This window comes from Leptonychotes weddellii, chromosome 4, assembly GCF_054177405.1.
Source record: "Leptonychotes weddellii isolate Sample4059 chromosome 4, ASM5417740v2, whole genome shotgun sequence".
Taxonomy (NCBI): domain Eukaryota; kingdom Metazoa; phylum Chordata; class Mammalia; order Carnivora; family Phocidae; genus Leptonychotes; species Leptonychotes weddellii.
Genome location: NC_138372.1, coordinates 75,658,081 through 75,684,002, shown reverse-complemented (window position 1 = coordinate 75,684,002; position 25,922 = coordinate 75,658,081). Strand labels below are relative to the sequence as shown.

Below are 25,922 nucleotides of genomic sequence, written 5' to 3'. Positions count from 1 at the left end.
ATACATAGTAAATATATCTTACAATTTCTACTCAAATCTATACCCCTGTATGCCTACTAATCTGCTGTGTTAGATTTTTACCTAATCAATATTTTAAAAAAACAAAACAAAACATTGTCACATCACATTCAAGTGTTTAGTTTCTTAGGATGGAGGGTTCATGAACACCGAATTTATACTTTCCATATTGATCTACTTATTGCTGATACTTAACATTTTAGAACTGAAATTACTTATTCTGGAGAATATGAATTATTTAATCAGTTCCAAACTTTTGAAATAACTGGTGTTTTGGAAATGAGAAACAAAAATTATAATAGGAGTTTAGACTATAATATATTGCTGTAAGGATAATCATTAAGGGAAAACACAGCTGACATTTTCTGATTTATGCACACAATCAAAGATGGAGTCCAAGGACTGTGACATAATTATCTTCATGCTAACAATTTTTGTAAATCTCTTGACAGAATTTTTGCTAATTTTAAAATGCCTTCTGAAGATTAGCACTTAAAATTGTTGGGGAAAATAGCACAATTTATTAGCAAGGGTATAATTGTAAACCTTCTAAATACTCATTGTGAATATCATTTAGACAGTAACTCCTGCTTTAGCAGCTGGTATATAAGACACCAGTTTATGGAATCTTGAAACAACAGAGAGTGGAATCTAATTAAAGAGGATTACATGCCAAAGAAAAATTATTAAAAACAGACTAATAGACAATTGTTATGAATTTAGGAGTCTCTGCCAACTTCTCTTTTTCATACAAATTTATGTAAGTAACTGTCAAGTAAAAGCCTTTATTTTTTTTTCAAAACCAAAAGGATGTTACAAGACTTTATGTTTTGCAACTTAAAAATGATTGCTTTCCTGAATTTTAAGTTTACACAAGAACTTAAATGGTTCTATTACTCTTTCTTTTCTCACAATGTAAGACACACCTGTGATTTGAAAGATAAATGATTAGAAGTACTATTTTAGGTTTTGTTGCTTGTTTGATATCTGTCTAATACCAAGCATTCCATAACTGTATACAGGAAATTATGTATTAGGCATATTTTTCCTTTTTAAGCAAAAATCAGTTTATCAATTAGGTGCTGTTAATGGAGATTTAAGTTGAATTGGCTTGCATATTTTTCTTTGTAATATATATTTAAAATTTGTGATGCACTAAAGATTGTTAAATGTCAGTATCCCAATCTACTAAATTCCCCTTCCTGTTTGAATTGACTCACTTTACTGTGATCTCAAGGGGTTTTGTTTCAAATAAGAGAACTGAGATAGTGTAAAATGATATGTAGGAAGCTTTTAATTATTTTTATTTTTAAATAGAATATTAAAATAAGTGGTCCTTCTCAGTCCTAGAGAAAAGACTATGTTCATGTCTGTCATCTTACACACCCTGCATGGTGTTGTTACAATACATCATGCATTACATTTACAAAGCTATATGGTTTAAGTGGACTTTTGTAGATTTTGACTAAATTAAACATACTAAAAATTCATTGTTAAACACAGAGAATAATGTGTTTTCTACATAATAAATGCATGAACACATTGGATTCAGTAAATGAGATATTTGTGTAACATTCTTGTGTAATATTCCTAACAATAATCCTTTATATGAAAAGTTCTATCTAAAATTGTCTTTGAGATTAGAGAAATACCACTGTTGCCCAGAGTAGTAATATTGGAATTATTTTTACTGTGTACTCCCTCACCCCTAACCCCAAAGTTTTCCTCACCTGCTTAGATGATACCTATTCTAGGATCGCCTGCTACCCCAGAGAGAGACTCTCCAAGGACAAGGGATTGTTTTAAATTTAAAGCCTTCAGATTACATCAAATTTTAAATCTGGAATAGGTTTAGGATCCTACAGAAATAGAAAAACCTACGATTTTCTAGTGGTAGTAATTAATTCAGTGATGTAATTAATACTGATGTTAGTAAGAAGTATTAGTAAATATATATATATTTTCTTAAGTCTCCATATATCAAATAGCTGTTGGATCATGGTAGTTGATGGCCATTTTAATATAGATTGTTCAGTGATGGCATCAGTCCTTCTGTACAATAACAAATCAGCCACCACATGAAGTGTTTGGTACTGTGAATTTATTAGTATTAAAAAATGAATTTAATTTTCTGTTTTGGTAGAAAGACTTTTTATAGAAACCAATTCATAAACATATCATCCGTGAAGACTTATCTTTTGGGACAGTTTTGATCTTGGAATTAGTATTCTCGTAGTAGCCTCACTTAATATAGCAGGGCACAAAATATCCACGAGAAGAGCATTTGAAGGTACATGAAGTCCTCTCATTCATGAGAAGATCCTAACAAGGAACTGCCAGCAGGGAGCTAAGCTGTGCTGCTAACTCTGGTTTGTACCCACCCCCCCACCCCAGTGCTAGAGACGTATTTAAATGTGAGTGCACACAGACAGGCTTGGTAGACGTAAGATGATCAAAACTTCCATTCCTTCTGTAGCTTTCTGTCCATCTTCCACTGTATCACTGAACATAGCAAGGTGAGTTTGGCCAGTAGGTTTTTGCCATTCATCAAAAATATATATACAAACATACTATTTTGGAAGGCATCATAAAGTTGAACTGGAATGAGAGGGCTGGAAATGACTAGAAATTGAAGCTAGATCTGGAGAAAAGGATACAAATGTAGATTATGATTTACAATATAACCCTCCCCCCCTTTTCTTATTTTTACCACATTTTATAAAGACCAGCAGTTTCTGGCATTTTTAGGTTTTTTGTTTGCTTGCTTTTTTCTCTCTATATTAACAATTTGTAAAATACTTACTTGGAAGTCCTTGTTTTCTTGGTATATTTGATTTGCAAATAATTTTCTTTTTGATTTTTTTTCACTAGAAAGAACATTTGAGTGTGACTTATGAGTATATATATAGGAAAAATTATCTTAAAGAGTTTGGGAGATTCAATGGCAGATCAAGATTTGTTTGGGGTTAACTCTACCATAATTTTCATTAGGAGGGCTTAACTCTAGAATAATAGGAAAAGATGAGTTATAAATCTTAACAAGGGCAATAAATAAATAAATAAATAAATCTTAACAAGGGCAGTGTCTATTTAAGCCCCAAGTATTATCACTGGTATGGATCCCTCTGTGGAATGCAAGAATATTCTATGTGGTCTTTTTTGAAATAAAACTTTTAAAAGTTTCTGATTACTTTTGATTAGAATTTATGCTCACTAAGCAACATTTGATTTTTACTTGTCATTCCATACTGGATTTCCTAAAAGTTAAATTTCACTGATCATGTTAGCACAATAGACTGGTCCCAGTTTCATGTAATAAATGAATGCATTTGCACTAGTTTTGTACATCTGTTTCTGCTAACTTGGTTAGTGTGGGACAGAATAGGAAAGGCAGACTCGTTGTCAGGGACTGACAAAATTAACTGTTAGTTTGTAAAACTGAAGAACCAAAATTGGGCCATGATGTAGTCATCTAGATAAGGCTACAGTGGAATGTCTCTTGGAGAAAGATAGCTGCCTTCACTGACTTCACTTTGCACTTTTAATTGAAGTAAGCATCTGATTCATGTCTGACTAAATGTATGTATAAGTTCCTAGAACATCCATTCAACAAACCTTTAATGGTTAACTACTGTGTGGAAGTACAGTAGTAAATTAAAAAAACAAATACCTCTTGCTTTCATGAAACTTAGTATTTCAAAAATAGTGTAATATAATATGTTAAGTATAATAAATGTTACAAAGAATAATAAAAAGTAAGACAAAGGAGCAGAGGAGTGTGGGTTCATATTTAGACAGTGGTTAGGGAGGATGTTTCTTCCTTCCTTCCTTTCTTTCTTTCTTTCTTTCTTTCTTTCTTTCTTTCTTTCTTTCTTTCTTCTTCTTCTTCTTCTTTTTTTTTTTTTGTGTGTGTGTGTGTGTAGAAGAAGCAGCACTGTGACAAAGGCAAATTGAGCATAGGAAGCCTGGTAGCAAATGAGATTGGTCGGATCATAAAGAACTTGAAGGTGAAATAGTAGATTTTCATTATTTAAATTGCTGTTTGAAATCCTTCCCCTTGTCAAGATTAAGGGTATAAGTAAATAATATCTTCCAAAAAGCAAATACTAACGTGATATGTGTGATTTGAGATTGGCAGTATTTGGCACACAATTACTCCATAATATTTGTTGAAAGAATGATGCTGTGTTTCATTTGATTGTCCTATAAACCATGTGAGACTCGATCAAAAGATAACCATGCATTATGTAAAGAACTGTGTGGTAATTAAAAAAAAATCCTTAATCAAATTTTGTTAACCTTCCTTAGATACAAAGAATTAATGATCAACAGATAAAATTCTGCAGCACGACTGTTTCTATTTTTGCTTACCTTGGGAAAGTACTAAAAGATAACTTAATTCTTACCATGAATGAAAGTTGAAATATTAATATATTTCAAAGTAAATGTAACTAAAATACATTTTGATTTTTTTTAAAGATTTTATTTATTTATTTGACAGAGAGAGACAGCGAGAGAGAGAGAGAACACAAGCAGGGGGAGTGGGAGAGGGAGAAGCAGGCTTCTCGCTGAGCAGAGAGCCCAGTGTGGAGCTCTATCTCAGGACCCTGGGATCATGACCTGAGCCGAAGGTAGACGCTTAACCGACTGAGCTACCCAGGCGCCCCTACATTTTGATTTAGACTGTGAACCTGGAAATGATATTTATTCTATCCATTTAAAATGTATTTCTTGTTTAGAATATATTTTCACATACATGATCTCTTTTAATTTATCCTCACAACAGTACTTTAAGTGGGTATCATTACTTTTATCACTTTCATTGATAACTTTATTCCATGAGGGAGTATTTGCAGATTGAGATGTTAAGCATTTTCCTAAGAATACATAAGCAATTTAATTGCAAAGCTAGAACTTAAAAACAGATTTCCTGTCTCCACAACCCCTACCTCTCCTACTATATTATATTCCATTTCACTGTGACTCAAGAAGATTCTCCTAGACAGGGCCTGATTGTAGGCTGGCCACCATTAGTGAAATGACATTAGCTAAATATGATTATGACTTAATGTTCCCTGAAAGGATTAGACTAGTTAAGACATACCGAAGGGAAAAGTAATTATCTATTGAAATATGAATCTCTTGATTAGAACTGGAAATTATATATTGGTATTAGAATGTTCATCTAGGATTTTTAAAGATCTGAATATTATCATAATTTCTTACTTGACTTATAAACAGCTTCAGTGGGGCTAGTTTTGTTGAGTGCCAAAATTAAAATACAACATTTTACTGGAAGAATTAGTTCACCTAATTTACTCATTCTTTATATGAACTTAGACCTTAGGAATTTCTAACTACATAAGAAACATATGCACTGGTTTACCTTACTGTCTAAAGAAAATCATTAAATTAATCAACGTCAAATCACCTTAGAGTTGTAGTAGTAGCTTGGAGTATGCTATTTAAATTCTTCAGATTTGAAAATATGTTTATAATTGCTTTCAAAAGACTTGTGCCCACCTGGTGAAAATTCCCTGTGGGTCCTTCAAAATATAGTGTGCTGCAGGCTTCCAACCATCTGAGATTTGTATTGATCATTAATGCATGATTAATATGTAGCAATGATTCTCCCACTTGACATGGAACATATATGCCTGATAAAAATTACCTTATTGAATTGAAATTGCATTTTTTTAAAATGAGGAGTGTTTCTTTGTTTGTTTTTAACCTTGGTATCCCCAGTGACTAGCATAGTATCTGGCACCTATTAGATTCTAAGTAAATAATTGAATGAATGAATAAGTGATAACTGGCTTTCTTCTCTACCTTGGTAAGAGAATTGACTTTTGCATCATATTCTTTATTAGTCGTTTGAAAGCTTACACTTGTGTCATTATCAAACTCTAATAGAAATTTGCCAGTTATTGTACCAATTGCTTCTCAAGATACTTGGGCAACTAATTACATACGTAACTTTCATTTTTATGTCATCTAGGTGCATTGCAATGACATTGGTGAGCATAGACATAGAGCCATAGATGGGTTTTGGGGGATCCAGTGACTCACTAAAATTGCATATAGCATATGGGGTGTGTGTTTGTGTGTGTGTGTGAATATTTAATTTTTTAAGGGGAAAGAATCATGATTTTTATTATATTCTTGTAGGTATCTTTAGACCAAAAAGTTGAAAATCTTTTCATAGGACTGTATTTAGTTTACTTTATTATTCAGGAGAATTGCAAGGAAAACATGAAAAATGCACATTTTTCTACCTCACTTTATAAAATCTGATCCCTTAGGATTATGGTGGGTAATAGATATTCCTTCTCTTTATTCTTTTCTTCTTCTTTCATCATTTATTTAAAAGTGTCTATTCAATGTATTAAGTAATTTACATATATTGTCTCATTTTTTTTAAGCCCCGTTCAAAAAAGTTCTTTCATTAAAGCATCGGAATAGGACCCATGGGCAGAAAGAGCTGCACTGGGATTGTGAGGAGTGACTGATTATATACTTTTTAGTTAGTGGGGGTTGGGGACAATATAAGTCTCAAGGAATTTGGAAGCAATGCTTCTAGGACCTTGAGGGACTAGCTACTGTTACGAAAAGGTCATTTACTATTGTCTAGTAAAACATTAGTCATGAAACCCTTCAGATGTGTATCAGTGGGCCATGTGTTTGAAGGATGATTGCTAACATATATCTTTGGGGTGGTGGTGGGGGGAAGAGATGTTTGCGGTTATCAGAGCAAAGTAACACTAACTAGAGCAAAGCTGTAGTGGTAAAACATTAAAGGAAGTCCTTCAGGTTGCTGTATGCAGTGTTACAATCTATATGCCTCAGGAATCTTGCCTGGAGACTAGGAGTTGCAGCAAAGTTTGGCCTTTGTTCTTTTTCTCCCATCATTTCCGCCCCCTGAACAACTTTGATCCTTAAATCTTTAAGGTTGCTGAGAGTGGAAGGTCTCATCTTCTGTAACTTCTTCCAGCTGAATAGGGGCATGGAGATGTCCCTCCAGCCCTAGAAGTAAGTAAGTATATTTCACTTCGAATAAACTGAGTTAAGTATCCTGCCTGAGGAAAGTAACTAGTAGGCAGGCAATGACACTGAAGTATGAGCCAGTTCTACTACCTTAGCCTTTGTTTTTTCTTAATCTAGAAAAATTTGACTCATTTCAAAGATATGTTCAGAAGTAATAAACTTAAAGACATCTCTGTTCCAAGGAGAATTAATTCCTCAGTCTTCTCAGTATTCTCACTAGATTGTGATCAAGTTGGGGGATTTATTTACCATTATATCCCTGGTGCTTAGCATGATGCGTAATGTACAGTAGAATTTTCAAGAATTTATTCTAAATTGAAATTTAATTGATTAACTTGAGCTTTTATGATTTAGTAGTTCCAAGACTTATATTTCAGTAGCTATGCCATCAACTCTCTGTGACCTTAATAATATAGAAGTTTCTTCATTTATTAAACTTAGTGTTCTAATTTTTAAAATTTAGGTTAGTATGTAAATTTTAGATCCAACTATTTAGTTTTAGTTACTGTGATTATATCATAAAGGAAATGCAGTCCTATGGAAATTAAGTCATATGATAATATGATTTTTTAAATTTAATAATATAATTTGCTAACTTTTTTGCTTATTTCCAGCTCCATCTAGCATATGAATCAGTAGATATTTGGTTGAATTTGTTTATTGTTTGGTATAGTTTAAGCAAAGATAATTCAGTAATCTTATTTAAATTTTTTAGCATTCAGAGATCTCCTTGTGTATTATTTTACTCCCATGTTGCTATTGATATTCTCTTTGTTTGTTTTATTATACTTTTATATAATCCTTAACACAGATGAGATATAAAACACTATAAAATCTATCACAGTTGAAACTCTAGACCTTCCTTCAACCCGTGGGAATTCATTTGGCAGAAGGCCACCAAAACCAGTTCTTTTTGATGCTTAGTTTCTAGTTTCTACTTTAATTGCTGCCAAAATCTGAGCACTTGGGGATTTAATTGCTCATTAGATTTGTCACAGTGGTGTCACAGACCCAAATAAAGACTGTTGCATGAAAAATATTTATGGGTATTAATTTGGCCTAAACATGTGTATATTGGATTCCTTATTTTTCTACATTGTAAAGTATAGCATGTCTAGACAGAAATAAGAATTCTTTAAGAACTTAGGCCCCACTTTACTAGTAAACTATTATTATCCATCCAGTCCAGTATCTAAATTTAACAACCAACACCTAGGGGAGGATCTATTCAAAACTTTATTATATTCATTTTATTCAGTTTACTTTTTTGAAGCAGTCTCTAAGGGATTTAAGTCTGGCTCTGAGCACAGACTACTTGGGTTCAAATCTCTGTATCCCTTACCAGCTATATGATCTTGGGCAAGTTATCTTGATCTCCCTGTGCCTGTTTCCTCATTTATAAAATATGGATAACTATGTTGTTGTGAAGATTATATGGGCAAAGCGCCTAGAAAAGTGTCTAACACGGAGAAAGCCCTCAGTGTTTGCTAGTTTACCATAATTCAACTTTATATGCCAAAAAACTATAAAGTTTACCATGGTTGCTGATATGAATTTCCAGTTTCCTACTAGTTAAGTAGGGATAACCTTTGCCTGCTGTAGCAAATAGCATGTCTGGTCAGCACTAAATCCAGTACCTTTCATGTCTTTCCATTTTTATTGTGAGTTCCCACTTGCTTGTTCCATAGTTGTAGGCTAGTAGTCTGCTTCTTGTTCCAGTCTTTTATTACTAACCACTTATTTTTCTTGTTCTTGTGCTTGCTAATCTGAGGAGTAGTTTGTTTATTCATTCTCTCTGTGTGTTCCCTTTTCCCTTTTATTTACCCTCTGCCTTTCCCTTCTTTCTTTCCTATAAAATACATGTACCACCTTGCAATCTGCTATGGTGGTTGCAATTACCTTGATCAAAGGAAATTATTAAGCACTTAAGAAGTAGGAAATGCAAGTCATCACCATGGACAAGGTAATTTTTTAGAATTGTTTGGAAGTTTTTTTATATCCTGGAAATTAAGTTCCCTATATCTTTCTTACGCCTGAAATTGTCTTCTGGGATAGTCCTACACTACAATATAGAATCCCCTAGAATGAACAAATATTAAGTATCTGTTGCATGAAAATAAGTTTATAATTTTTCTCAGATTCATACTTATGTGAACTAGGCTGAGAATAGACTTTGATTGGACGTTGGCTCCACTTAACTTATAGTTGTCCTTAATGTTAGGGAAACGTTATTGATAGTAAATAGAACAGTAAGTCTGTTTGCCTCTCACCCAATGGATCTGACGTTTAATTTTATTTATGGATAGGATGAGGAGATAAAGGTGTTAGCTACTTGAGATGTTTCTCTCATTATGGTAAAAGAATAACATTTGTTTGCAGTCAATTAGACTTAAACTCATATCTCTTCTTTGAAATATTGTTCTTGAAAAAAAAATACTGGATTTGATTTCCATTTCAGGACACAGAAGTATTTTTGGGGAAGGTAACAGACCATTAAATGCTTACAGGGCCTTCCTTCCTTCCTTCTTTCCTTCCTTCCTTCCTCCTTTCTCATTCTGTTTGGCACAATAAGCTTTGTGCAGGCTCAGGGAGTGTGAAACATGGAGACTTCTTTCCTTTTCTTTTAGGCAACATGATACTCATTTTGGGTTCCCATTCCACCTATGGCAAAATATGTAATTTTAAATACTTCCAGATAAAATCACTACTGAAGTTAAGCCTTTTTATCATTAAAATGAAGAAATACCTATAGATGCTCTGAAGTACTTTCTCTTTGTACTCTGAGAACTTGTCCTAAATTCCTGGAGCCACAGTGAGCTTCACGGGGCCACTTCAGGCCCCCTGTCCAACTTTCCTCTTTCTTCTGCCTCAAGAGAATGTTTTCATTTCCTATCCCTTTGGCCAGAAAAACTAGATAGTCAAATAGTCTTTCAACTCTATGGTTTATGCTAGGGATGAGCCTTTAAGAACTCAAAATCCAATAATTTTGTTTCTTTTAAAGTATCTTTCATGAGCTTGTTTTTCTCCAATGGAGGAGGCCAAGATAAAGTTTAAAACTACTTTATGAAGAGGAGAGAGGTCACAAAGGATTTCAGGGTCAAAAGACAAACACAAAATTTTTTTCTTTATGTTCTCAATTCACGGCATAGAAAAGGAGGCAAATGCATTTGTTGTAATAACATCTTAGAGCTGTGTGAGACTCCAAAAACATGTATTTTTAAAAATATAAATCTGAAAAAGTAAAAATTTCCTTAAGAATTCTGTTTTTTAAAGGTTATCTACACATAGATTTTACTGTAAAATGACCTTTTCCAAAAATCGATCAGATTAACATTCATTTTTTTTGGAAGGATTTATAAATTGTAAGAAATAATAAAAGCTTATTTTTTATTTTTATTTATTGCATTTTATTACACAGCTTTTCCCGGGGAACTTCAGACATGGATACTGGGATGACAAGAGGCTTTTGTGGACTTCATCTGTGTTTGCTTTTGATTCTAAGCTACTGTCACACTGTTGGAGTGGGCTGCCTTAAATATTTGTTATCTGTGACTTTCTTTTGCCATGAGCATTATTGCTCTAGTCTAGGGAGTAACATTAAATGGCTAAACTGAGATCTTAAAGTTCTTTTAATTACATTAGTGCAATTACCAGGCCCTTCCATCAGTTTTAACAATTAAATCTCACATTTCCTATAGCATTGTGGGTCTTAAAGACAGTAACATAATTCAAAACATTTGTTTTTAAATAAAGAGATTAGATACAGTGTTTGATTTTGTTAATCCCTATTGGTAAATGCAAGGTTTAGAAGATTTTCAACCATATAAAACAAAAATATCCTGTCAGGGGACAGATTTATTTCTATGAAATGACTCCTTTTGGCAAAAACATGTATGTGTATATATACGTGTGTGTGTGTGTGTGTGTGTGTGTGTCTATATATTTAAAATTAGAGATTTGTTACAAATATGCCCACAGCAATTAAATAGAAATAGCTATTTTCACATCTGATTTATAAACCATCTGTGGAGAAGCATCGTATAAAGATAAGTGCTGTTTTCCATATCTAAAATCAAGTAAATTTGAAAAAAAAAAAAAGGGTTATGAAACCTCCCGCTTTAAGAGTTAAACATTTCTCTTTAGCAGTAATTCATCTAAATTGATGGAGTTGGGTTGATTTTTGGCAAACCTAGCTACAGAGGAAAGTAAGTAAAATTAGATGACCAAAGAGAAAATATATGTTGTTTTCTATAAATGGTTAAATTGGGGGGTGATTGAAATTAGAATCAGAAACCTTGAATTTGAGTATTGACTCTACCACAGAATACCATAGTCACATACTTGGGGTGCATTTTAGGTGAAAACTATTTGAGTTACCTGGGAATAATCTCAGTCAATGGACATTTATTTTTCTTTTTAAAATATTTTTAAGCTTTTAATTAATTTTCAAACATCTATTCCTGTCCTATGTTTATAGTATTATTAGCAAATCAAATCAAAAAGAAATCGGCTAAATAAATAACAGCACATGGAGGTACTGGAATATCATGCAACTTTAAAAATTGCATTGTGAGATGTGTTTAGAATTATGGATAGATATTAGTCATATATCATTAAGTTTAATTATATGAAGCTTTAAAAATAGTACATTCCAAATATCATATACCTAGTAGTTGTGTTTGGGTCTTTTTAGGTATTCAGTTACTCCAAAAGGCATTATTTGAGTAGCGGTTGTTAACAGTAAGCTATGTTGTAGGTTGTATGTAGCAAATGGATGTAACTGCATTTATCACACGGCTTTATTTTTTTATTTCTTTGTGTTCATTCTTATATTTCTCCTTGGGTATGCAGAAGTAAAGAAAACTAACTGATGATTAGAAACTTCCAGGAATCAAAATGAGGGTTTTAGAGGGGGGTGGGGGATGGGTGAGCATGGTGATGGGTATTAAGGAGGGCATATATTGCATAGAACACTGGGTGTTATATGCAAACAATGAGTCATGGAACACTGCATGAAAAGCTAATGATGTACTGTATGGTGACTAACATGACATAATAAAAAAATTATAATTAAAAAATAAATAAAAATTAAAGAAACTTCCTAGATAATTTGAAATATGGAAACTCTCATGAACTCAGTGGCAAACAATTAGAGGAAGAAATTCATTTAATATAGTGCATATTTAATAGAAAAATTAAGAAATACTGAAACAGTCCTGTTTTTATTTAAGTTTCTTTTATTGCTAGCATTTATTTTATTGTATTATATTAAAGCAGCATAGTCAACATAAAATGTACAGATATTTCCAAAAACTTTAAGTTTCATTTATTTATGAAATATTTTGAAATCAAAAGAAATATAAACCCACAACTGAAACTTTGGAAAATATTGAAAACTGTTAAGTTTAAAGAAGTGCCCTTGTTTATTCAACATTCTCTGGTAATCTGAATTACTATTTCATTTCAGTAAGGATAGGTTAGACTTTGTTATAGGAATTGGTTCTTTCATACAGAATTTTAATAAACAATAAAGTGTTATTCGATGATTATTAGTAGATAGCTAATATTTACTGTCAGATACTTTGAACTTCTTTATATGCATTTTTACATTCTAATTATAATGATATATGATTGCATTATGTACCAGAATTCAAACTCTCTTCTAAAAAGTTTTTATTGCATTATAATTACATATGGAAAAATAGAGCATTAGTGCTCAGTTCCATGAATTGTCACAAAATGAATTAAACAGTGCTGTAGAAGACCCTCTTGTGTCACCTGTAGTCACTATCTCGATTAGTTTTGCCTATTTTTAAAATAGCTTCACTGAGATATATTTACATACCATAAAGTTCACTCTTTTAAAGTGTATAATTCAGTAGTTTTTAGTATAGTCACAGAGTTGTACATCTATCACCACTAATTCCAGAACACTTTAACTCCCCCAAAAGAAACCTCATTACCATTAGCACTCATTCCTCCACTTTCTTCAGTCTTTGGCAACCACTAACCTCCTTACTGTCTCTGTGGATGTCCCTATACTGAACGTTTTATAGAAATGGCCTTTTGTATCTGGCTTTTTCACTTAGCATAATATTTTTAAGGCTCATTTATGTTGTAGCATGTGTCAGAACTTACTTTTTTATGGCCAAATAATATTGTTACATCATTACACTACATTTATCATTTTATTGACTTTTTGAGTTTTGAATTTTTTACTATTTTTTGTCTGTTATAAATAATGCTGCTATGAACCTTTGTATACAAATATTTATGTGGGTGTATGTTGCCCTACATTTCCATTCTTACACCAGTACCACAATGTCTTGATTACTTTAGTTTTAGTGTCAGTTTTAATATCAGGAATTCCTGTATGAGTCCTTCTACTTTGCACTTCTGTTTTTAAGAATGTTTTGACTATTCTGGTCCCTTGTGTTTTTGTATGAATCTTAAGATCGGCTTGTCAAAATCTGCAACAAAATGTCAGCTGGGATTTGACAGGAATTCATTGAATCTTTAGATCAATTTAGGGAATAGCACCATCTTAACAATATTAAATCTTCTAATCCATGAACATGGGATGTCCTTCCATTTTTTTTTGTCTTTTAATTTTTTTCTTGATGTGTTGTGCTTTTCAGTGCACAGGTCATATGCTTCTTTTGTTTAACTTACTCAGAAATATTTATTATTTTTTATTCTCATATAAATGTTTTTTTTCATTTTTGGATTACATTGTATCTTTGTCTATTTTTGAACTTTGTATAAGTGGAATAATTTTGTTGTGTGTTCTTTTTCTTTTGTGTGTCACATCTTTTGCTCAATATTATGTATTTGAAATCTATCTGTGCCACTCCATGTAGCTACAGTGTGTTCATTCTTATTGCTACATAGCTTACCATCATATTACTACATTTGATTTGTTTCTAGTTTTGGGCTATCTTGAATAATGTTACTTTTAACATTTTTTGTACATGAATTTAGGTGAACATTTTATAAATTTGTTCTGGATATATTCCTAAGCATAAGTTCAGCTTTTGAAAGAACTTCAAAAAGCTTTACGAAGTGGTTGTAACAGTTTACAGTTCTATTGGCTAGTACTTCACTTGCTTTCTGTACTAAAATAGCAGTTTGTATGATCTACATTTTAGTCATTTTCACAGTGTGTAATGATAATCCCTTTGTTTAAATTTGCATCTTTCTCATGACTAGTGATGTTGAGTGTGTTTGTTTTTAATTAGTAATTTTGGATATTCTCTTTTATATAGTGTTTATATGTCTTTTGCCCTATTTTTTTTCAGCTATTTGTCTTTTTTATATTTATTTGTAAGAGTTCTTTATTTATTATAGGTATAAGTAATCAAAATAGTGTGAAACCAGCCTAAGTATAGGAAATTGCGTAGTGGTTCATAATGGACCCCAGAAACAGACCACATGTATACTGTGACTTACTTTATGGAAAAGATTACTTACAGTGGGGAAATGGTCCTTTCAATAATTAGTATTAATTTAATTGATTACCTGTCTCACATCGTATACAAATATCAATCCCAGAGGATTGAACATCTAAATGTGAAATGTAAAATAATAAAGTTTTATGAAAAAAATATAGGAAAATATATTCATAACCTTGAAGTCAAAGATTTCTTAAAGAGGACACAAAAGGCAATAACTATTAACCATAAATTTAGTGATAACAAATTGGACCCCATTAAAAATTAATTTTCTTTATGAAAAGACACTACTAAAAAAGTGAAAAGATAAGACATAAAGCAGGAAAGGATATTTGCAATTTATATATCCAAAATAGGACTGTTATTCAGAATTCAAATTGTTTTAGATATGATATTTGGTAATTTTCAAGATTTTCAGTGTAAAAACATATTAACTGTGTGTTAAAAAGGATCTTTGCCCTAATTTGGCTGATTTTAAAAAAAATCAAGATAAAAATAGTGGTCTATATATCTCAATAGGTTTTAAATAAATTATTTTTTTATGTTAGAAATTATTAATCTAACTTCTGTAATTTTCTAAAATCACCATACTTAGTTATAATTTACAATGGAAGGAACACATTCATATTTAAAGTTTTTGTTTGTTAAATTAGCTAAAAGCTAAATCTAATTATTTTATTACCTAAACACTCCTAAATTCTATATAAAATCTAATATGCCAAAAGATTCATGGGTACATTTTTAGTTTAAAATTTAATTCTATACTACATTATATTCTTAAAACTTATTAGGATCATGTAAGATTAAGTTAATTTTACATGTAAAAATATAGTTAAGAGTGTAATTTAAAAAAAAAGATAAAAACTGTTAGAAAATTCAGTCCAGTAATGCTAAGAACCTGATATAATGCCACTGAATTTTAAGAATTGAACTTACTTATTTTTAAACATATCTATATATAAAATATATATTTATTTTTAAACATATCTGTATACATATATTTATAAATATCATATATACAATTGTTATTTAAAGATCTTATTCTCAAATTTTGGTTGCAAATGTTGGAACTTTTATAATTATACCTGGGCTGTATCTTTCCATGTCAGTAACTGTTAATTTTTTTAGAACTAGTTATTTATCCCATATAGTTTATTATGATTTGAAACTTACTTTTATTGACTTTCTCTTTTGATTTCAATTTGGTTTTCATATACTTGAGATTATTTTAGAGAACTAATTTTTAAACCTTTTCAAAGCTTTAGAAGTTGTACTAATTTTGTATAAAATTAATTTATTGTATTTACCCCATTTTAAAAATTAATAAAAAGACTTCTGTGATAGCTGTATCATAAGACATTTTTATTTTGTTACTGTTGAATTCATACTGTCAATTTTAATGAATCCTACCCAATTAAAGTGGTGTGCATATTTTTCATGAGTCCATAATCAATATAATCAATTATATTTTTACATAATTGCATAGATATAATTTTATCTCAGGATGTTGGAGGATTAATGCGTTTTTTTTAATATGTTGCAGAAATGCGAGAAGCTGGAGAATAATTTTGATGACATCAAGCACACGACTCTTGGTGAGCGAGGAGCTCTCCGAGAAGCAATGAGGTAAGTCTGGGTCACCATAGCAACAGTCACAGATGTGGTAAAGAAAAAGTCATTCTTCATTATTGGGGGAACAAATGAGTTCATTGCCACCATTCAGCTCTGTTCTCTAAGGTATTAATTTGTCAGTGGAGAGACTTCCCTTGAGGCTGTACTTTGGTTTTGAAGCTGCATAAATGTTAAGCCTCAGTGCACAGTAAAAAATGTAAATGTTTAATTTGTTACTTAAAATGCTTAAGGGGTGTCTTGTTTTATATTTATACTAAACTGTGTGATTGAATGGAAATATTGTTCATCTAAATTCTGCCTGAATATAAAAAAAAAATAAACAGTACAATCGTGGTTAAACTGAGTAGTATTTTCTCCTAATTAATATTTAATTTAAAAAGAGGTACTTAAAATTTCATATTCTGTTAGATTTTATAGGACTATATCAGTGTTTTTAAACTGATTTACATTTTCACACTTTTATAGAGCGTATGGATTAACTTTTTTTAAATATAATGAGATTGATGTTTTTTTTTCTTTTTTCACTTCTTAACATTACTATTTCTAAATATTTCTCTGAAATCTCCCCAAACTTGATACCTTTTTAATAACTTTTAGGAAGCCGTCTTTAAACCCATCTTTTACTAGACATTAAAAATGTGTGAGAAATAAAACTCATCATCCTTAGAGCTAGAAAACAACAAATGAGATTGATTTTAAAAGTTTTGAGCTGAACATTTCAGTGAGATAATTTCTAATATATTTGTACAGAAATAGTATATTTACCTCTATTTAGCCTATGAAACTACAATTGATTTTTAAAATATATATTCTTCTATCAATGTTATTTTTTTTAAGCATCTTAAGGTTAAAAATAATTTAAAAATAAGAGAAAGTATAAACCTATGAGGCTTCCTAGAAGGGTAACTTGGGTACAATTTTGTTATTGCTAGCACACAGTTACCATATACTTTAGTTTAGAAGCTGCTCTCATTTAGTAACCTTCCTTTTACCGTGCAAGCAGCAGGGGAAAGTAATTAAATTTAATAGAAGCTGCCCTCATTTTGAAGCCACTTCTATTTAAAACCACAGGGGGAGGTAATTAAATTTAATGGAAACAGTAGCTTCTACACAAAGATACATGGTACTTCTGATAGACGATTATGATGTCACAAAAAGAGGAATAATATATTACTAGTACTGAGAAATTACCAGCTGGAGCAAGTGAGCCTATTTTATTGTTAACATCTTCACTAATAAAAAAAGAGGGAAAAATAGAACTGAGTATACAATAGAGACTTTGCACCTATAAAATGCAATCAGACATTCACAGAAAGTTAGTTTTTAAAAAATAGTAATACATTAAAAATAAGGTATAAAATATATTGTGGAGAAAGCCAATGCAGATTTATGAATGAACTCCTCTTTTTCAATATAGTCTTTATCCTGTATCTAAAACTACCACAGTTGTAAGTTGAAGACATCATTTTTGTACATGCTTATTACAATAATTTTGAATATATTAAGTGTGCACACTAATATTTATCTAGAAAACTACAGTTATTCTCTGTAGTTTTTGTATCTATTCAGTTTGAAGTAAACACATAGACACACAGGAAGACAAAGAGAATGCCAGCTCTGAAGCTTTGAATAAAAGAAGTGAAGGCCTAAAACATAGAAGGAATTACAAAGGGGCAATGTGAATGAAAATGGATGTGACTGAGGGAAATATAATGGACAAGGAAAGGACATGTAATTAGTATAGAAAATTTGTTATCAAGGAAAACTAAACTGAGTTTTGGGAGAACTGTGTATTAAGAGATTATTCTGCCAAATTTGTAATACTTTCCATCTTAGAAAACACCAGGATATTCTGCTTTTTAACACGTAGAGGTGAACTAATAAGAAAAATAAGTATTACCTGGTTGGAGTAACCTGTCAGTCACTCATGCTATCAGATAAAGCAGTATTCTAGATCATTTAAATCAGCTTTTAATTATATGGCTGTATAATGTACTTTGTGTACATAAGCTGCATTTTTTACACATACACACATATTCACAGTGTTTAGATTCACTAAACACAAATAATTTAGTAACCAAAGTATTCAACAATTTAGTGTACTATGGGCCTGCCACTTTTGTTTTTCACCTTTAGGGAATGTAGCAGGAGCTCATTCTTTTATATGTGAGATTATAGAAGCATGGGAAAAAAGTCGTGATGCTCTGTGACTAAGAGGAGAATGCATAAAAGGGCAAAAATTAATTGTTCCCTCATCAGTGATCAATTTTTGCCTTATATGAAGGGTGTCTGGATCAAAGAAAACTATGGAGAGGGTAAGAAATTTGATGTAGGCCAATAAGATGGCCAGTTTTGCAGGTAGAGGGAATAGAGTTGAGCAGTCATAGAGGCCTGCAGGTGCAAGGTGTATGTTTGGGAACAGTTAGCAGCTGATGTAAAGCACATTTTTTTCAAGCTCTTTTGAACATATGTTTCCCCATAAAACCTACATAGGCAGAATGTTTGAATCAGTAACATCTCTCCTTATATGTCAAGAATCCTTGGGTGGAAATGAAGCAGTACGAAGTTGGCAAAGATGATGGGAGCAATTCAGAAGCTCAGGGTGCTAGAAGGGGCAGTGGGAAACAGATATGAATAATTTGCTGAAAACCTCAGCATTGGGGCTGACCTTAGGAGGCTGACTGGAAATGTGTTCGTTACCATATTCTGGAGGCCAGTTACCTAGAACTAGCTTGCCATGATAAAGAATGTCAATTATTTCAGGAAGTCATGTTTTTAAGGAAGTGGAGTAACAGGATTAAATATAAAAATTGGAATTTTGTAGAATTCTAATGGGGAAGAAGTTACAGTGTAGGGATAGATACAGTCTTTCATTTATTTAATAAATATTTATTGGGCTTTTGTAATATACCAGGTGACGGGAATATAGAAATGAGTAAGAGACAGTTCCTGCCCTCAAGGAGCTAATAGTCTAGTGGAGGAGACAGGTATAAAAATCAAATGCTTGATGTAAAGACTCAAGGCCCCAGTCTTGAGTCCTTTCTTTGGTTTCCAAAATTCTATGGTAGCTTTTGTTGGTCCATGGACATGGCCTAGCTCAGCTATGGGAACATTCTTTTCTCTCAGAAGCTTAGCCTCTGTAGCAGCCCTTGGGTGGCTCTGGACACCCACAGTGGTGTTCTTGTCTTAAGCATGTCTAGCTTGGAGAAGCTAGAACAGAAGTGGACTGAATCTGAAGATGGACATTTTCTGAGTGCTGTGTTTGGGCACTGTCACCAAGTTGGATATCCCTCCCTGTTTATTAAAGTTCTACTATTTTTATGAATGTAGAATAGGAAAGAGGATTCTGTTCTTGCTCAATTCTCTTTCGTCTCATCCAATATCTCTTCATGGCCAGTCTTTGCCATGCAGTCTTGAACATATCCTTTTCTCAGTATCCCAGCTCATGAATCATTTTTAGACCCCTCCTGTGCTTCCCTCTGATCCCAGATATGAGGACTTATAGCCAGCTATCTTAAAACACAAGGGGCTACAACCTACTCTGGAATGTACTGGCTGAAAAAACATATCTGAACAGGTTTTAGCTAATCCTAGAACGGGAAAAAAATAATTAAAAAGTTTGTTTTTGCAGCAGAGGGTGCCATGGAGAGGATGAGAGACCTAGAGAAATCAGTGACCTCACTAAGATAAAGGTGGAAGGGTGTTGAGATCAACAAAGCAGGGGCATATGGTTGAGAAATATAGAAATATTTAGAAGGTAGATCTGATGAGACTTTGTGGCTTAGCTTCAGTAACTCATAACCCTGATTTAATCTGTGCTACTCTGTTTAAAACCTTTTAAAGTATCCTTACCCTTTTTGAATAAATTCTAACTTATTTGTGTGCCCAACTAGATAGTAGATTCCATGAGAGTAGGAGGATTGCTATTTTGCCCTTGTTTGTATTCTTAGCCTCACTGTAGTATTAGCATATAGTAGGTGCTCAATAATTATTTGTTGAATTCTTGATAAAGATAAAGATAAGAAGGAGAATCAGTAAGGGAAGTCAAATGTTTTTATTTTGAATATTTGGATATACATTAATATAGGGAGAGAAAAAAAGGATTAAGGAAGAGTAGGTTTTCAGATCAATTTGAGATAGCTACGGCAAACTCATATGTAAATTTGCAATAAGGAGAGGAAAAATATAATTGTACAACTCAGGAAAAATACTGGGGGTTGATCTGCACATTTGGGACTTGTTAAGTATTTTGATTTTTGTAGCCATAGGAAAGGATGTGATTTCCAAGAATAGGACATCAAATCAGAAAGGAGGAGAGTTAACCAGATGCCTAAGAAAATATTGGGCTTAGGAAAATGTGTGTCACAAAGAAACATATTTTGAGATTTAAAAATTATAAATAACTTTCTCCAACAGAGTAAGCTGGAACTGTAAAATGGTGTGCCTGAGAAGAAAAGGGTGGGTGGCATTCCTGGGCAGTGTTCTGTGGCTCCTGGAGATATCTAGAGCAGTAGTGCCCAGTAGAACTTTCTGTGAACTGGAGTAGAACTGTCTTTAGTAGAAATATTCTATGTGTTTTTTTAGCATGATTGCCACTGGCCACCCATGGCTACTAGGCACCTTAATTATGGCTACTTCACTGAAGAACTGAATATTTGATTTTATTTAACTTTTATTAATCTAAATGTAAATAGTTGTATGCAGTTAGAGGCTGTGATTTGGACAGCATCACCCTACAGGGATATGTTTGAGTTGCTAACATGACATTCATCCATCTGTCACTAATGGGATTCTCATCAGTGGAGTGAGTGGCTAGGGTAAGGCCAAACCATGTTCACACACATCACACATATACATCATACACTGGCTCTCTCAAAAAATGAAGAGTAAAAGGTAGATTTGTAACACAGTAATGGTTGTAAAACCAAAATTAACAACAATGACGTGATATGGAGGAGGTAAGTGACTATTATTCTCTAGGAGTATTAAAAACAATAACGCTCTAGGAATTAATAAAAGAATTTAGTAATGTGGTCAGATTTAAGTAAAGATGGAAACTTCTGAGGTTTTCTATGTATTACCCATAACTGGTTGGTGGTTGCGATGGACGATCCTTGAATTTATTATATTTTAAGGTACCCCAAATCATCGAGGACATGTTGAATCACTCAATAGGTGGTATAAGAGCGGTTGTTTTGTTATTTGGAAAAAAGAAATCACTTTATATTTTCATCTCACAGATGCTAAAGGATGTTTCATGTATATTAAAGAGCTAAATGAAATAAATGAAACAGCCAAAGTCCACTAGATATGGAAGTGACTTTTTTTTTTTTTTTTTTTGAGGTTTGGATGGGGAAAGAGATGATAAGCTAAAAAGTAGCTGAAGAAATCAGTAAGCTTTGCATTAAAAAAGCTTCTGTATGTGGAAAGAAATCATGAAATTAAAAGACAACAGCAGGGTACTATACTGCTGTGTGTTTAAGAGATTCAAAAAGATTAGGAGCTCAGTGGATAATTGGCAAAGTATGATTAAGAAATCTTTGAAAATACTCAACTGTAACAGCCAACAAAATATAAGTTATATAAAAAGTGTACTAATTTCTTGATTATTGACGTTACTGCAGTTCAGTGGGGAGATTTTTGAGCCCTAGCAATGGAATGGCAAGACACCCATTTCTCATTCTCAGACTTCAAGAAGAGTGGAAATGATTGCTGCATTTAAGGAAAGGATTGCACCAATAGGTACGAAGAGCCTTAAAACAAACATACCCTTTCCATATTAATTTAACTTCCTGAAATAGATTATGCAGAAGACTTAAAAATTATGGACAACCTGAATCTGTTTCTCAAATTGTTAGAATATAACAGCAAACAAATTGAATAGAACCTAGTCATCTATTAAGGAAATAAGGAGACGAGTACTATATATGCAATACATATGACTTATATTTATATATATGCATATGATTTTATATTTATATATAGATAAACTTAAATATATTTAGAAAATATATATTTAACATGTATGATATTTTACACACACACACATAATGGTAAATTGTGGCATATTTAATTCTATCTGGATATTAAAATGATCTTCACCACAGTGTTTTTTAGTAACACACGAATCCTCACATTAAAATGTTCACTGAAAAATGCCAGGAAACAAAATTGCATGTAGAACATTATCTCCACTGAATATAAAGAATGCAGAGAAAGAAGATGAGATTAAAATATAGTAAAATAGCTATGATATCTAGGTGATGGGCGAACAGATACTTTTTTCAGGCTTATAATTTTCTGTTCTAAATTTTCTATAATGGAAGCATATTATGAATGATTTGAAAAATAATGAAGTAAGAAATGGAGAAATGGAAAGAATAAAGTATGAATACTAGGATAAGTGGTAAAAATCAGATTTTAGACTCCAACTGTGATTTTAGATAAATTAATCTTTTTTTAGTCTTACTTTTTTGTAAACTAGGATTAAAAACTTAATAGGATTGATATGAAAAACAACAATAATGTAGGAGAAGATGCTTTGTAATTTATGAAACATTAGTAAGCATTTAATGGTGTTATAGTGATTATTTAAAAGAATTTACATATGTCACACATAATGGAATTGACTGGAAAACTTCAGTGTAGCCTTAGAATGTAGAATACCAGAGGGAATATTTCTTGTCTAACTTACACAGAGTTTACTGTAGTTCCATAGCTGTGTAGAAATATTGTACAGGATTTCTAAACATGATGACATAAGAAAAAAACATTTTAAAGACAGGAAAAAATGCATCTCTGGGGTAAATCTTTACTGTAAGATACTAGTGAATTTAGAGGTAAAATTCACAACTTCTTTTCATCATATTTTCTCCTTATCGCTACCCAGTTCAACCTTCTTATCATGCCAAAGTGATTTGATTTCTGTATTACCATATTTTGCACCTGTCTTAGACCCTGTAATAAATTCTAAACATCAAGGGTTAACGTGGAACCTTTTTAACATCATGTCTCTCTGTCCCCCTTTCAGTTCCAGAGGCAATAGTGGGATATGTTTAGTACATATATGAAATTGGAAGGTAATTCAATTGAATAACTTGAGAAAAGGGAGTGTCAAATTCTGAAAAAGAAATGGTACATATAGTTCATTAAGAACAAAAAGTAAATATGTGATATGAAAGTTTTAGACAATGATGTAAATTAATACATAAAAATATAGATTGGTCAGATTTATGGTTATACTTCTATGGCAAGAATGTAAATTACATTTTTGGAATATGAACATTGCTAATCAGGGATTAGTATTTTAATTGCAGAGCCAACCAAACCCATTCAGTGACACCTGTTATATTTAGATTATTATTATGGAGATGAACTTCCAGGACATACATGAAATTTATTCCTCCTTTTTCTTTGGCTTCGTCACGTGTTAGGAATTCTGTCACTAGATGGTGATGTTGAGTTGCACAGTTTATGTTTCTGGCTTTTTTTCTGGTGTGTGTAATAGTAATTGTAGGTGTGCCATAAACACAGCCATTTTATACAGAGTTAAACAAAGTATAACTATATAGGCTTGGAAAATAGTTTTAAGAGATACAACCACATTCTAAATATTATTTAAGTCAAAAGGTTAACATTGTTTTAATGTGCTTGTTTCTTTACTTTAGACTCATTAGACTTCGAGAGGTGGAAGAAATACAAATAACAATCTAAACTTTTCATTAAAGACTCAGGTCTTAAGGAGAGATTCAGAGACATTTAAAAGAGGTATTTTCCACTTATTCTCTTCTAGACGTGTTAGTCTAAAAAGTACATCTTTAATTTCACTTCTTGTTAATATCCAGTGGTAATGGGACTGTTTACCAACTGATCTAAGGGTTGTGTTACTCCTGGTACCTAGCTGCTTATTGTTATAATAATGTTTTTAGTTATATTAAGATTGCATCCCTTCCTAAGCATAATGGATAAACTACACTAGTATTTCTTTAAGTGGTAGTTCTACATGAACTGGAGTAAAAACTGTTTCTATGTAGTTTTGTCTATCTGAATAAGACTTGAAGATAACAATATAAACATTATCCTACTTAATCTTATTTTTGTAGGTAAATTTGTGTGTATGCATATGTTATATATGTGTAAATGTGTGTGGTTGTATATGTAATTGTGTACCTTCTATCTCTATCTCTCTCTCTGTCTAAATCTTCCCTTCCCAGTCAGGGAAATCTTGCAGTATGATAGTATTTTGAATTTGGAGATCCTATGCTTTTTAGACATATCTATTAGGATTACAAAGACTTATGTACAAGAGGGTTCAATGAAATTCTTTTATAATAGTAAAAAAGGGAAAAGGGGAGGAGAAGACCTAAATATTTATGAATAGTGAGTTGATAATTTAAAAAATGAATGTAAGGCATGAAAAAATTTGAAATGTCATTGAAGTAAAATATAAGATGAGGAAGTATTAACAAAATACTTCTAGTAAAATCATCAGATTGTTAAATAGTATGGAAAGTAAATACATTTTTTTTCAAAAATCTGGATGTGTTATATAATGCCGTCAATGATTACAGATGGCTTAACAGTTCATTCATATTTTTTTGCTTTCAAAGTTTTCAAAAATAGACATTATAATCATAAATACCATGTATATGTGTGTATCTGTGTTTGTTTTCTAACTATATGAAAAGTTTGACCTGTGAGATTAGATTCAGAAGCAATGTGTTAGTTTTCTATTTTAATCAGATTTCTTGATCCTTCATAATTATATTTCTCCAAGTCTTCTTTCACTAAAGGGATCAGCAAGTATCTCTCTAGAAAGTTACCCCTCCCCCCCGCCATGTCAGCAAATTACAAGAGTGTCCTCTTCTATGCAGAGGAGAATATTTTGTCTTTATTGTTTCTTTTATAAAGAGGCACATATTCCACCATACCCACAGTAGGTTCCTGCATTTAGTCATCTAACATATGCGTGTGGTGACCGAGCTGAATATCTTAAGATTTTGTGGAATCTAGACACAAAATTGTGCTATCACTTTTTCTAGATAATGATGATATGACTACTGTAATAAATAGTACTGGAATACAGCTTAGAAAATGTAGGTTAGGTATTAGGGAAATGATGAATTACCTAAAAATATATGAAATTAATTGCACTTGATTATATATTCTATGTAATTAAGTTTATGCAATTTGTGTAATATGAATATATGTATATATACATACACATATTTGATACACGTATACATATGGGTACACACAAACATATGTTTGGTATCATCTATTTACAGTATAAATTACAGATGTTACTTTCATTCACTTCAGGGGCGAATGAAAGCAAGATTTGTCATTTAATTTTGGATGGACCAAAGATATTTTAATTTTTCACTATTCATGGGAAATGGGAGAAAAGTCCTGTATTAATTCTCAGTAATGTTTATTAATAAAATTAAATATATGCTTAGCATTAATACTTCTGAATTATTTATGGATTTGGTAGTGATTGGTATATATGAATTTGGAACTATGTTGATTTACAAATCTTTTTGTCTACTTTGAATTTTAATTAGAACTTGAATATGAGAAATATTGATCATGTACTTATCAATGATAAATTTTTTGAAACAACAGCACAGATGAAATCAGGCATAGGTTAATTTAATTATATATTTATAAAATGCATTATCATATTCATTAGTCTAAACATTTGTTCATTTAACCCGGTGCCTACTATGTACTAGACACTATTTAAAAGGAGTATTTATAGAAGTATTTAAAAGG

The 25,922-nt window shown here is 31.9% G+C and overlaps 1 protein-coding gene across 1 annotated transcript in view; it reads left to right on the top strand.

Annotated features, from left to right (window-relative positions):
• Window positions 1-25,922, top strand: part of DPYD (dihydropyrimidine dehydrogenase) — a 741,385-nt gene that overhangs the window by 42,395 nt on the left and 673,068 nt on the right. Inside the window, exon 2 of the mRNA XM_081817099.1 lies at window positions 16,057-16,139. Within this exon, the coding sequence (XP_081673225.1) occupies window positions 16,057-16,139 (83 nt within the window). The remainder of the gene's footprint in view (window positions 1-16,056; window positions 16,140-25,922) is intronic.